The sequence below is a fragment of the Suncus etruscus genome, chromosome 4 (genome assembly GCF_024139225.1).
Source record: "Suncus etruscus isolate mSunEtr1 chromosome 4, mSunEtr1.pri.cur, whole genome shotgun sequence".
NCBI classification, from domain to species: Eukaryota; Metazoa; Chordata; class Mammalia; order Eulipotyphla; family Soricidae; genus Suncus; species Suncus etruscus.
The window spans coordinates 27,308,528-27,323,731 of NC_064851.1; the positions used below are offsets into that span (position 1 = coordinate 27,308,528).

The following is a 15,204-nucleotide window of genomic DNA, read 5'->3' on the forward strand; positions in this document are numbered from 1 at the left end:
CCCAGATTCTATCCCATGCCAATCACAACCCCACCCCAGCCTGCCTTCAGAACAGTAATCTTTTTAAAGTTGGTTATTAAATTTTGGATCTCATGATTTCATTGATGTTTACACCATGACTTGAATGTTTTGTTTGGTCATTATTACCACTTAGCTCCTATCCCCATCATTTCACATCTATTTTTTCTCTTCCTCTTATCAATTTCTTTTCTTTTCTTTTTTTCTTTTCTTTTCTTTTCTTTTCTTATTTTTCTTATTATAATTTTTTTTTTTGGCTACACTTCGCAGTGCTCAGGGCTTACAACTGACTCTGCGCTCAGAGATCATTTCTGGTAGGCTCAGGAGACCAGAAGAAAAATGTATTTTATGCTGGTGAATCTTGAAAAAAGTTGTGTATGTTAATTATTATTAAAATTTTCTGTAATATATGCCAAGTGGAAACTACTAATTGTTCTCACTTCTTTCAGGCTGCTGATGTACTGTTACAACATGGAGCTAATGTAAATGTTCAAGATGCGGTTTTTTTCACCCCATTACACATTGCATCATACTATGGACATGAACAGGTAGGTCTGAAAGCATAATTTTCCAAACCTGAGAGTTAACTTTATAACGAATTATAAAGGCCTTTCCAATAGTTCCTTAAAAAATATCCCTGATATTATGGATGAAAGATTCTTTTTTGAGAGATTATACTGCAATTTTAGATTCAGGCATGGATGATGAATCAAAATTTCTTCATGGCCCAGAGCGGGTCACAAGCGGTAGGGTGTCTGCCTCACACGCACTAACTTAGGACAGACCATGGTTCGAAACCCCAGAGTCTCATATGGCCCCCCAAGCCAAGAGTGATGTCTGTGCACATAGCCAGGAGTAACCCCTGAGCATCATTGGATGTGGCCCAAAAACCAAAAATAATTCTTTTTTCACGATGATGACATACAAATCAGCAACCCCAGAAAATCTTTGAGTAGTTGCCCCAGTATTGTAAGTACCATGTCACAGCCAGGCAGCAGTGCTTCATCTAGTTCTTAAGTTAAACTTGTTTTGAATTGTTAGTTTTTGACATTATTTTTCTTCTCTTCTTTCCTCCACTTTCTCTTCCCTTTTCACTCCTCAATCCCTGACTATATTCAAGACAGGCAATCTAGTTCTCTCACTCGGTACCATTGTCATGATAGTTGTTAGTGTAGTTTTTTTCTCTAACTTCACTCACCACTATTTGTAGTAAGCTTCAGAACATGGCTGGTCCTTCCAGCCCTTATCTCTATTGTCTTTGGGTATTATATAATAATGCTTTTTATTTTTCATAAGTCCCAGAGATGAGTGAGACTGTTCTGTGACTTATTTCACTCAGCAGAATAGTTTCCATGTCCATCCATGTATAGGAAAACTTCATAACTCCATTTTTTCTGATGGCCACATATATTTCATTGTATATATATTTATGTAACAGTTTTTTTAGTCACTCATCTGTTTTGGTCATCTGGGTTGTTTCCAGTTTCTGGCTATTGTAAATAGAGCTGCAATGAATATAGGTTTAAAGAAGGCATTGTGTTTTTGTGTTCTGTTTTCTGTAACAAGAAATGCAGTGCTTGTCACGTCAGCAGGAAATGTTGATGCAGATGAGAGAATGAGAATAGCAAACGTGGATGATCTCATCTCCCTGGCCCTCTCCACAGAAACAATTGGAAGTGAAGCCTTCTGGGCAGGCCAGAGTCATATAGACCATTGCTGTCCTCTCCTCAGACTCCCCTAAGTCTACTCACCCATCACCACAGTCTTCTTCTCCCAGGAAGAATGCCTCTTTTCCATTAAAAAATAAAAGGACTATACATAAATAGGCATGCAGACTATTATGCTGAATGAAATAATGAGAGGAAGAGAGATATACACAAAATAGTCTGACTCATCTCTGTGGTTTAAAATAAGAGACAATATGGTAATAATAGCCAGAGACAATAGAGATGAAGACTGGAAGGCCCAGCCCACGATATAAAGCTTACCACCAAGTGTGGTGAGTGCTGTTTGAAAAATAACTACACTGATAATTATGAGAATGGTAGTGAGTGAAGTAAATAGAAAGTCTGTCTCTAAGATAAGCAGTGGGTGTGGGAAGAGGGAATTGGAGGGTATTGGTGGTGGGAATGTTACAGTGGTGAAAGGGGCTGTACATTTTTTATTACTGAAACCTAATTGTAAATATGTTTGTAATCATGGTGCTTTAATAAATATATTATTATAATTTGGGATAAAAATCAAAGGATTCCAAGGCCAAACGGGTTAAAAAGAATACCTTTGAATCACATTGACACTTCTACAATCTGTGGATAGTCTTCCTAGGTTAAGAAGGTTTTTACCCAGACAGGTTCCTATTCAGAATAGGTCCTTTGTATGTTTGGGGGATGATGGTGAGCCTCAGGTAAATAATCTAAACCAAAGAAAGACATGAAAAAAGAGGAGCTGGACCCCCAGAGAGATTCCAGAACAGCTTCTACAAAATATGGGGAAAATGGTCAACAGTGTCTGAGATCCTTTTGCAAACTGTTTCAAAGACCTTTTTTCCTGACACCAAGTAAGACACAGCTGAATCTCCAACAGCACCACCAAAGTTTGATTCCCTGACTACTTCTCCCAAAATGTTAATCTAATAGAAGTTTCCCTCTGGGATTTGAAAGCACTTCAAAAAGTTGATGTGTCTGCTGAAGACGATGACGGAGAAAGCGATAAAGAACAATGTGATGAAGAGCAGAAACCACAGGAGCTTAACCAACCAAGAAAATGTTTATGTTGCTGATTAAATCAGTTTTGTTTCTTATCCTTCTGACCAACTCAGAACCAATTCCATTGTTGTTTTGATGAGAAAAGACTTATTGTTTAATTTTTGTTGTTGTTTGGAGCAAGTCACTTTATAAGCTGGCAAATGTGAATGACACTTTGAGAGTAGTTTTTTTGAGTTGAAAATGTGAAGACCACCTGCCACTGTTGAAGAGGTCTTTATAACTGATAGAAAACTATATTTAGAATTTTTAAACATGTATAAAAGGCTGCATTTTAATTTTAAAGTAGCATCACATTATTTTACTTCTACTGAGTTTTTCTTCTTCATCCCTTTCAAGTGGAACAGCTTAGAGTAAGTACACACTTGAATCTCCTCTACGTGATCTTTGTTCCATTAACAGTGTATGCCAGAGTGTTAGTTGGGGAAAATCTTCACTCTCAGGAAAAGACTTGAAGGATTATCTGATCTTGTTATATTCCAATGTTGTGACAACTGTGCAAGCTTAGGGGGGAGACAGTATCGTTCATAGGTGAGATGCAGAGTTTGTTTGCTTTCGAGGAAAGTGGAGACTTAAACATATTTCTCTATCCACTGTTTAGAGACATAACTGGTATCTCATATGAGATGTATTTACTCATTTTTGAAAAAAAGGATAGGATTGAGATGTTTCCTGAACTATACTTTTCTATTATTATTATAAGGCCTTTAGGCATCAATACATCTGGATTATCGGCATTTTCTCAAATGCTGTCAATATTTTACTGTAATTTATGTTCTTATATTTATGTATATTTGTTATAACTGTAAAAAATTACAATATTTTCCAATATCTGTGCAGAATATGTATAGCTCAACTCTAGTTGCATGTAAAATATCAGGATATGTTATTCTACTTTAGGTGCATACATTTTGTGTATATAATATTGAAATGGGAAATTATGCATTTTGTCTTCAGACAGCAGTTACTATCAGGAGGAAATGGCCATCAGATATGTACAAGATTAAATTAAGACTTGTTTAAAAAATTAGTGAATAAATGTAATCAATATATGACAAATAACAGTCATTCAACTAGCCCTTATCAAAGCATCTTTGACTCAAGTTTTTAATTTAAAAATATGGTATTCCAAATCTGTGTGTTCTCCTTTACACAATCAATAGTCCATGTAGACTGAAAAATATCTTCTCAACTATGTTTACATTCTGTCTTTGGAATTTGTCTTTGAAATATTACCGTGAAAAAGAATTTGAAGATATGATCAAATAAAGCAACTTGAGATGTGAAGATCATCCTTCATTTTCTAGATGGGTCTGATGTAATATAAAAATCAAAATAATAAGATATGTGACAGCAAAAATGGGATAAGGGAGATAGCTCAAAGGATTAGAGTCCAAACTCTTCATACAGAAACCTGGGTGCAGAATCCAGCACCACCTAAGAAACTCTGAAGTAACTATTGAACATTGAGTGTGACTATAAACAGAAAACAAACAAGCATATGAAAAAAACATAATAAAGAAATGAAAATATCTAGAAGGTATGCATGATATCAACACACTAATTTTACACATCTAAACTCCAGAACTTAAGAAAATAAGTATTTATATTTGTTGTAATATATTTGTACTATAGAGTCTTATAGTGGAAATGAAAAATTAATATATAGAATAACTTAGATAAAACAATTATAAAAGGTACTGTAAAGATATAATTTGCTCAGATACAATGTATCTTGATATCATTTCATAAAGAATGTTTGAATAATATTATTAACAACATTAATATGATAATTTAGTTATTATATCCCATTCAATAATTCAATAATGTTTCTTGACCCTAATTTCAATTTTGTGAACTTAAAGAGTTATTATGTGAGATCTTATAAAGAAAAATTTAGTATATTACTGCCTTTTTGTTCGTTTCTAAAAATGTTCTGACACAAACTAAAGATTACCTAATATTTGTTCCTTTTTATTAATAATTATGTGAAGCTTCCTAGATTAACGTAGTTCAAACATGCAAGTAGGACCAAATTAAACAAGAATATATGCATATTTTGAAAAGCAGACCTTAACTGTTCCTTTAATAGCTTATTTGAATGTACCTTTATTTTATATCTCTAAATCTCTAGTTTTACTCAATTATAAATGACTCAATTTTTTTCATGAAGATCATGACATTGTATCTTTTAAGGCTTCCAAGTGAAACAAAAACTTACTTGTGTTGTTCTAGTCATTTTGACTTTATTTCTTTGTTAACTAAAATATGCTTGGACACTTTTTGACCTGTGATGCATGACCTAAAGCTAGAAAAGATCGCTCATTTCATTGATGTGTTGCTCAGAGTTCACTAAAGTGGACCAAAAATCTGGGTACTGGAAAAGCATTTTAAAGCCACATAGTTCAAAAGACCAGGTGATGAAAAAAATGACATATTTTTTTCTGATTCCAAGCTAGGACAGGACATAAGCAGTGTGAATTATTTGTAGAGTCACCTCTTTGGTGATTAACCTTATCACTCGGCAGAAACGTGAGGAGCTGCTATGCATGTTGGGTGGTGAACTAAATTTGTTTACTCCCTCTGAATATAAGTCACAGTTACAAAAATTATGCTGAAATGTGGATGGTCCCTTTACGATAAGGGACTCACTTTCTATTCGCAAAGACAGTGCATAAGTAATTTATGGATGCTATTGTCAGTTGCTAAAATATGCTGACAGAAGTACAGTATGCTCAGTTTTTAGAAGTGCTTAATGTGCCATGTTCTCTGCCATTTGTTTATTTACTTATTTTTAAGTGGAAGTGATTTTTTACCAAAAGAAATATTTCATACATATCAATAATTTTAATAAACAATATATTTCAAAGATAATTTAAATCTTTCATTATAATTTTAATGATAAAGAATCCTATTATGTATATATACATTATATAATTATAAAGACTCCTAATGAGAATTGATGGAGACTCTGTAAGTAGAAATATTTATTTAAAAGTGCACGTTTTTCTGTTTCTCGACTTCTATAATTATGATTTCTTCTGAATTAAGTATTGGTCTGCCTATTAGCTGACAAAGGTATAAAATGTGCATATTCCACAGTTGATGCTACTATTTGTACTAGATTTCCTAAGTATTAAGCATTTTTCTAGCTGCTTTACATGCAACAATTTATTTAATCCCCACAACAGCTTAATGAAGTAAAGTTATTATCATTCCTATATTATCATTGAAGAAACTGATGTCTCAAGAGATCCAGTCATTGACTTATGTGGCATAGCAAATAAATAGAAAGCTGATTTCAGAAGTTTCTTTGTACACAAACTCTAATGGTTTCCTCACATCTCACCCATATAGCTGTTTTTTTTCTAGAGTGTCTGCCAAAGATGTAGCATAATCTAGAAATGTTTCTTCACAAAACATTTATATGGTGATACAAAGTCAATAGTTTCATAGTGTGATACCTCAGTGATGAAAATAATTAAGGGATATTTCCGCAACTTTCTTAAATTGACACAAGTGGATCTACCCATATCAATTTATTTCTTTATTTTGGTTTTGGGACCACAGCAGTGCAGAGGCACTCAGGGCTTACTCCTGGCTCTGGGCTCAGAAATGGCTTCTGGCAGGCTCCAGGGGACCATTTGGGATGACCGGGATCAAACCCAGATTTGTCCCAGGTCGGATGCATACAAGGCAAACACCCATGCTCTCCTTATTAATTTAGATCACTGTACTAATTTCTGAATTGTCATTAGGAAGTATTCTGTACATTGAATTGATTTTGGAAAGTTTCTATGTGAATAAATAAAAATTTAAAGTAATCTTGTAAACTGAACAGTGCAACTATCCTTTATTTACTTATATATATAGAGGATCCAGGACTCCTGTAGAAAGCAAGATCATTATTTACCTGTGCATGGAGCTTTCATGAAAATCAAAAATTTAATTAATCAGTGCTGACACTGGTCAGCTTTGGGAAAAAATATACCAATTATTAATGACTCTGGTTAGAATTATAGATAGACAACAATATCAAGCCCTAAAATTGGACAATTTTTATTTTGATATTAATCCTATTGTTTTGACAAGAACTTAGATTTTTTTAGTATTTGGGGACTAAAAAGATCCTAATAGAAAATATTATTATGTCTTCTTTAATGTTGAAAAAAAAAAACAAGACCTTACATTTTTTTTGAATTTTGATGTTAATTTCAATAATTGTTCCTTTAGGTAACCCGCCTTCTTTTGAAATTTGGCGCTGATGTAAATGTGAGTGGTGAAGTTGGAGATAGGCCTCTCCACCTGGCATCTGCAAAAGGTTACTTTAATATTGCAAAACTACTGATAGAGGAAGGCAGCAAAGCAGATGGTAATATATACTTAAAATACCCTTTCTATCTTTTACATCACATATATTTTTTATTTGTACTTCTTATTCAACAGAGAATTATCTTACTTTGGTTAATTCTCTGCTCATTTGCTAATTTTAAGCCACTTAAGTATATGTGATATATATTTCAATTATTTAAACATATTTACATGAATTTTACTTGATACATTTTAATTCAACTCTTTTGTGTGGAGGGTGGGTGCATGCCCACCTGTGTTCAGGGCTTATTCCTGGCTATACACACATGAATTACTCCTTGCAGTACTCAGAGGAGCATATGAAGTGCCAGAAATTAAATCTGGGTCAACTGCATGCAAGGCCAGTGCCTTACCCACTGTACTATATCTCCTGATCTTCAACTCTTATATTTGGTACCTTAGTAAAGGTACGGAAATCTCCCATACAAATATTTCCTGGTTATTGTTCTTCACTAAATATTTTACTTGAGGCAAGCTTAGAATATAGAAAAATTCTCAAATCTTAAGTGAATATTTACTCATGAAAAATTACCTGATAAATTATATTTGTTACATTAATAACATATAATTATAGTTATATAATTATATTTATATGTTCATGTAAAAATTTGAAAACAGTTTATTTGGAAAATTGATTTTTGGTAAGTTCTCTTGTAAAATCTTCTATGCTCAGAAATCGCTCCCGGCAGGCTCGGGGGACCATATGGGATGCCTGGATTCGAACCACTGTTTTTCTGCATGAAAGGCAAACGCCTTACCTCCATGCTATCTCTTCGGCCCCACCTTGTAAATAAGTAAATATGTAAATAAGTAAATAGCTTTCATCAAAGTAATTAGCAATTAATTTACTGTCTTAAGTCAGTTGTTTATGTTTCTGAAGATTCTCTAAGCTTATGTCTGAATTATTTCTTTTGTTTTGTTTTGTTTTGTGGCTAGACATACTGGTGCTCAGAGTTTTCTCTGCACTCAAAGATTACTGCCCAGGCTTGGGGTGTGAGGGATTAAATCCAGGTCGGCATCATTCAAGGCAAATGCACTACCTGCTGCACTTTTGCTCTGGCCTCATGAAGACTACATTCTTTCTTTCTTTTCTTTTTCTTTTCTTTTTTTTTTTTTTACACCCGATGACTCTCTGTGGTTACTCCTGGCTAAGCGCTCAGAAATCGCTCCTGGCTTGGGAGACCATATGGGATGCCGAAGGATGAACCAAGGTCCATCCAAGACACATGCCCTACTGCTGTACTATCGCTGGTCTCATAAGCTACATTCTTTTGAACAACAAAATGATTCTGATATTTATTTATCTTGTAGGATTCATTATCCTCATTTATTGCTGAATATTATTCCTCAATTTGTCCATTCTCTCCCTACTGAGCATTCCATTAGTTCTAATGTTCAATTTTAATGAATGTAACTGACAAAAAATGTCTTACTCATTTTTTGCATACACATATACAATTTCCCATATGAGTTGTTTCATGTTTTAGAAATCGCTGGATCTAAGAGTATGCATATGTTTGACTTCTATCAAAGTATATGAATTTCACTTCACAACAATAAAAGAGTTTCATTTATTCTTTATATACTCTTTAACATGTGACATTGCTACTTTAAATTTTTATTGAGTTATATTGTTACATGACTTTATGTTTTAGGAACATAATTTCATAACATGTTACAACTCTCCAATTATCAAAATATTTCCATCACAGTAAATCTACAATGAGTATTCTTTATCAACAATAGAAATAGAGGTACTCAGTTGGGGGGAAACTTTAAAATACACAGATAAGATTTAAGATACAGCTAGTAAGATTTCCATATACTTTAATTTTTCAAATTTTAAATTTAACCTTATGATTTTTGTTCAAGTAGAGCATTGATCTAATTGTTCTCTTCTTCATTTCTCACTTCCTCACAAATTTTATTTTTTGACACAAATTCTCTCAGAGTTATATCTTGTCATTACATTCTCTGAGGCATATCCAACATTCTTCCATTGACCCCCAAGAGACTTAATTAAAAACCAAACTATAAGAACTGCTGGCCTTTGCAGTAGAAAGGATATACAATTCCAAAGGACAAGGTTGTCAAAGCTTTAGTGCTGTCAGTTCTTTGGTCCAAAATTCATGTTGATATTCAGTTAATAAAGCTAATCAATGTTTTTACTTACTCATAAGTAAAAACACATTGTCTCTCAGAGACACTGGATTGTCCAGTTTACATCTTGAAATAAGGACCATTTTGTCTTGTAAATTTTGAGAGGCACAGTGTTTGCCATTTTCTGTAAAAAATAGTATGAAATCACCCAGGCATATTCTCAATAGCATTATCATATGCAACTTGTATTATCAGGATATAAGGAATTCTGTTCCTTGGACCTTATTTAACCAGTCTCTTTGATTCTTTTGCTTTAGAATAGGCAGCCTTTTACCTGTGTGAATTACTGAACACATAATTCTGTTTTTGAAACTGCCTTATTCTTGCAAGGGGTCAGGAACCACTTTACTTTTTCCTTTTATTATCAATGCCAACCTCGGCTTTTTAATCCTCAGTGCAACTCCAAAAGCTCAGTAGTGTCAAAATGAGTGTCATTTATGATCAGCATGTCTCTAGGATCAAAGGGTTCTTCTACAAAAAAGCAATGAAATGTGTACTGTCCCCGATTCCCCTGCACACTCGCATCATGTGTTATAATTTTCAACATTTTCTTTCTGATTCATACAAGAACTATACACATCCTACTCAATCATTTAAAAAATGAAGAGGCAGCATGACTCAGTCTTCTAGCACTTTTATTGGCTTTTAGCACACCTTACTATTTAAGTTCCTTTTGTATATCAACTGATTGCAACAAATAAACCAGCCAGTCTATTGTGCTGACAGACATTGTATAGGATTTATAAGCTTGCTCACTTATTCCAAAATGTAACTAAGTCATCAGATGATTTATTTTATACATAGATCTTGCCTGTGTTAAATGTACTTAAGAAGAAGATTAAACAGATGACCCCCAAAGGAACACAATTTATAATCTGCTGTTTTATAGTATGTTTCCACGGCAATAGGCTGTCACAAAAGAAAATAAATACAGGCTACAGAAATAGCCAAAATGTAATTCTGAGAGCAACCTCTTCAGTTAAACAATATTTAAGATTAACCTACTCTGTTTCATGAACTTTATGCCTAATCTTCTGTCTTTACATCATAGGACAATTAAAAAATTATTAATACTTGCTCATTGATTTGGAATAGATTAGAATATTGTTGTACTCCATAAAAAGAAAATAGTGATATAATATTCATAATTTATTACTTTAATAATGACTATACTAGAAATTAAAATGTATACCTTTTATCTTGATTTTTAGCCCACACTTATTGATGCTTAGAGGTTAATCCAGTCTCAGGAATCACAGCTGGTGGTGCTTGGGATAATATATGTAATGTCTAGATTGGACCCATATCAGCCACATGCAAAGCAAGCATTCTACCCACTGTTCTATTGCTTCAGCACCAGATTATTCAATTCTTATCAGCTGCATGTTAAATGTTCTATGGTATTTATAACATGGAGCAGGATATTATAGAAAGTTATAACCATTTGTGGGTCATGGTAAAATTAAAAATGATGCATTTTATTTAAAAAAACATCATGTCAGAATTCTAACACAGATTTTTTACTAGAAATATTATAAGACAGATTGAGAATTATTTTAGAGTTCTATGGGGATATGTTAACATTGCTGTATTAATATACAATTTTTAGCATCCAGATCGATAAGCATAAACAAGCAAGAACTAGCATAATCTACATATCAATTCAATAAATACTTATTTCAAAGAAATTAAAGAGCAAACACTCAGAATAGAGAACTACACACTAGATATTTTCTAAATAATGTATGATAATTATTTAGCTGCTCAAAATACTATTTTTAGAGGTCTCATGAGATGCTAAGTTAACACAATTAGACTTCCATGAAAAGATTCCATTTAATGACAAGATATAAGGTATAAGTTTGACCTTACAAATTGGTCCAAGATAAGATCAGATGTATCCCAATAGAGTAAATTGCTTGTGTATGTATGTACTCTGATTCATATTTCTCTTGCCTATTGACTTATTGGTTGATATTTATATTTCCTTTGCTAGGAAAAATGTATTGGTTATTACAAGTAATTTACCATCTTCTTAAATAATCAGCTCTAAGTTTACTTATTAAAACTGAAAATATTGTAAAGTGGGATAGCGATGAGCAAGGGCAAATTGTGAATTAATGGAAGATCATGCTGCATTCTTTTCTAAAATGCAGTGTCCTCTGGAGCTTAAGAGCTCTTATATGACCTCAAGATGTTCTGGACTCCCAACTGTTCTCAGGTATTGAGTCATTGTATTGACTTATCTTAGCTTACAGCAGACTTTGAACAAAGGAAAAAATATCATAAAAGGAAGATAATCAAAGCAACCAGAGACTTGCTTCAGAAGGAAAGGTGTCCTTGTGAACCATTCATTAAATAGAAGATGCTTAAAGAATTATTTTTCAATAAGAGTTTTGAAAGAATTCAGTGACTTTGTGAGACTTAATTTTGGCTTAAGATCTTGTCAGACTATAAAGTGAAAATTCTTATCCACAGATATAAACACATACAAGGTTTATAGCAAGTGCTCATTAAATTTTAAGTGATAATTATAACAACACAGTAATAAAATACATGTACATTTTTAAATGCTATTATCTTGCCTTTTTTTCCTTTCTACTCTCATTATTAAAAGGATTATTAGTCTCAATTATTTCATATTCACACACATACATGAATTAGAGTTATGAAGTTTGATGAGGTTTGCTTATAATCAAAGACTATTATTTTTACATTAATAAAGCACGTTGTAAATATGAACAGAGTAATCAAATAATAAGACAAATACATAATGAAATTGTTCATCCAAAATATATTAGTTCTTAAACTTGTACTAAAACATATTCAGAAAAAATAATCTAGGTATTTAGTCATTCGAATTTTAAGACTATAAATATGGACTATTCCATTGGCTCATAAACAATTTTAGAATAATGACTATTTACTCAACATAATTTTAACTTAGTAGTTGAAAAATTTCTAGGAAGAAGATTAATAGAGAGATAGAGTAAGCTTTTTTGTTTGTGTGTGTAGTTTATAGAACATACCCAGAGAAACTCGGGGGTTACTGGATCTGGCTTAGAAATTATTCCTAGTAGGTTTAGGGGAGATCAATGCCTTGGAACAAACTTGGTTTGTCCAAGTACAAGATAAACCCCCTGCCCACACTATTGCTTTAGCCCCAGGGTAAGCATTTTCTTATATGTCTAATATGTCATGCCAGAGGAATCATAAAATCCTTACCAATCTTGACTTTATCTAATCTCTGCTATATCTAATCTCAACTGCATCCCTATAATACAATCATTATAGTACTTATTGTTACTAAAAATATCAATACCTCCAATGTGTAGTGTCTGAAGTATAGCTATCATTTTGGGTTGGGTATATAACAGTCTGATATTCTTATTTCAAAAGGAAATTAATTTCGATATTTAAGTATAAAAGACATGTATTAAAGAATACCAGTAGACACAAAATATTCCCCCTACTAGAAAGAGGTAAATCAGGTTTGCAATTCTTACACAAACTAAAATTAATCCTATGTCACTTCCATCCATGATAGAAACCATACCAACACTTTTGCTTCTGGCACAAAATCTGTGGCTGGAATCAGTGATAGTAAGAATCGTATCACTGCTACGTTGCTCGGATAAGCTACACTTTCTGTTATCAGTTCTGTTATAAAAGGTTGGCTTGAGAAACCTTTAGATTAACATATAAGACAAGGCACTGGTAAGAATAAAATAATCACTATTTTAAAATGTTCTAGAATAAGAAGCCTAAACTAGAACATATGGGTACCTTCTCTTAATTCTGTTTCTTAGAAGCAAAGGGAACTAGATTTGTTCCTGTAATTAAAAAAAAAGTCTCCTCTCAGTATTTTCAGTATATAAAAATGACAAAACTTGGGAAGAGGTTATATGGAAAGGTGAACCAAAGAGAAGGACCCATGTTCATTGCTAAGTGAACAATTGAATTAAGCATCCGTGAAAGGTAAAACAGATAATGAGGTTGTCCTTTATGTAGCACAACTTCATAATATGTCCTCTATGCTTTAGGTACAGAAATCTTGATTTAAAATTTATTAGAACCTCCTGAAGAATGTTCTAATCATACACAGTGATGCTTCCTCCATGATCTATTTAGTTAAATATCTGTGAATGCTGCCTTGGCTAAGATCTAATTTTTAACATATTCCAGGGAGGAAAATCAATTTAAAAGAGTGTAGTTGTGAAAATAAGGTTATGAGTACCTTTCAGATGCTTATTTATTTCCTTAACTATTCCATTATGCAAGGTAGATTTGATTAGATACGTTCCATAGAATTTATGGGAATTAGAAGAAAGCCTAGTTAATGTGGTAATAGGCAATATAATAGAATTATAGCTCTTTTAATTGGTTTCACTTAGTTTCCTTTTCTATTATCATCAGCTGGCAATTTTTAGAAATCTCTCAGGCACACCACAAAGTTTTTGATACTATCCATTAAGTGACTGAGAATCAGAGGATTCAAAACAATGTATTTTTTGTTTCCTGTTGATGATAGTGAATGCTCAGGACAATGAAGACCATGTTCCACTTCATTTCTGTTCTCGCTTTGGACATCATGATATAGTGAAGTTCCTACTCCAGAGTGATTTGGAAGTTCAGCCACATGCTGTTAATATCTATGGAGACACTCCTTTGCATCTGTGAGTATTTTGAATATACATAATATATTCAGAGTTCTTTGAGATATATTGAATGTATCACTAATATAAAACTTCTTTCTTTAACTCTAGGGCATGCTACAATGGAAAATTTGAAGTTGCCAAGGAAATTATTCAAATATCAGGAATAGAAAGTCTGACTAAGGAAAATATCTTTAGTGAAACTGTTTTCCACAGGTAAAAGAACATTTAAGTGCAAGGCCACTAAACTTCACTGACAACCTATGGCAAATGGAGTTGTGTACATAAAGCAAGAACAAACAGTGGCAGATGTTGTAATCAGAGAGCAAGGGCAGAGGGTTGGCAGAGGACAAGGAGCCCAAACTAGATGCACAGAAGAAAAGGTAGAGGCAGATGCCGCAGTTAATACAACAGATGGGGCTGGAGCCAGATGCTGCATTGCTGGCAGTGGCCACAAAGACAGGGACTGATGTTACCAAGGCAACAGGCATATCAACATCTGTAAGCATATTGCTTCTATTCCACTTCACTCTGCAGAAAACTGCCTAAAGGGGCAGTGCCCATAATCCTCTTCTGACAAGAATCTCATTACCAGAATTCATCAGTGTCTGATGTGACATATTTTTCCACACTTTTGAAAACTTACATGCAGATGCACCTACCTTTCTGAGACAACTATCTGTCAGTATATGTGAGGATAGTTAGAATGGCCACTGAGATGCCTAAGTACACATTAGCACTTTTCTAGGAAAGCATAAGAGATCCTTAACAATGTGGTTCTAGAAAAGTACATTGAGAGAGCAGCTGGGTTTACAAAATTAAAGAAATAAAAAGAAAGGGAAAAAAGAAAAAGAAAGGAAGAGAAGGAGGAAGGGAAAATTATTAATAACTGAGCTTTTCTAGATGGCCAAAAGTAAGACAGATAAACTATAAAACGTTTTAGTGAGTTAAATTTTTATCATAAAATATAATCATAGTAAATTTAATCTTGAATATAATATTGTTAGCTACACATTATTGATTTCTGAGCTAGTTAGTTAGTTCCTTTAAATATGTATTGGAACATAGTACTTGTAGATTATTGGTAAATAACATAAATAGTGAATTTTTCATTAAAATTAAATAAAACTAAAATTAGACTTATGCTTTGGCACCAGATATAAACTTCTAAGAATTTCCATATATATTTTTATCAACATATTTGTTTACCCAAAATGAAGGAACCTCTGGGAAAGGAA

General features: G+C 33.1%; 1 protein-coding gene across 1 annotated transcript in view; it reads left to right on the forward strand.

Annotated features, from left to right (window-relative positions):
• TNNI3K (TNNI3 interacting kinase) overlaps nt 1-15,204 on the forward strand; it is a 307,398-nt gene that overhangs the window by 75,841 nt on the left and 216,353 nt on the right. Inside the window, exons 6-9 of the mRNA XM_049772005.1 lie at nt 468-566; nt 7,014-7,152; nt 13,843-13,987; nt 14,078-14,182. Coding sequence (XP_049627962.1) covers nt 468-566; nt 7,014-7,152; nt 13,843-13,987; nt 14,078-14,182 — 488 coding nt within the window. The remainder of the gene's footprint in view (nt 1-467; nt 567-7,013; nt 7,153-13,842; nt 13,988-14,077; nt 14,183-15,204) is intronic.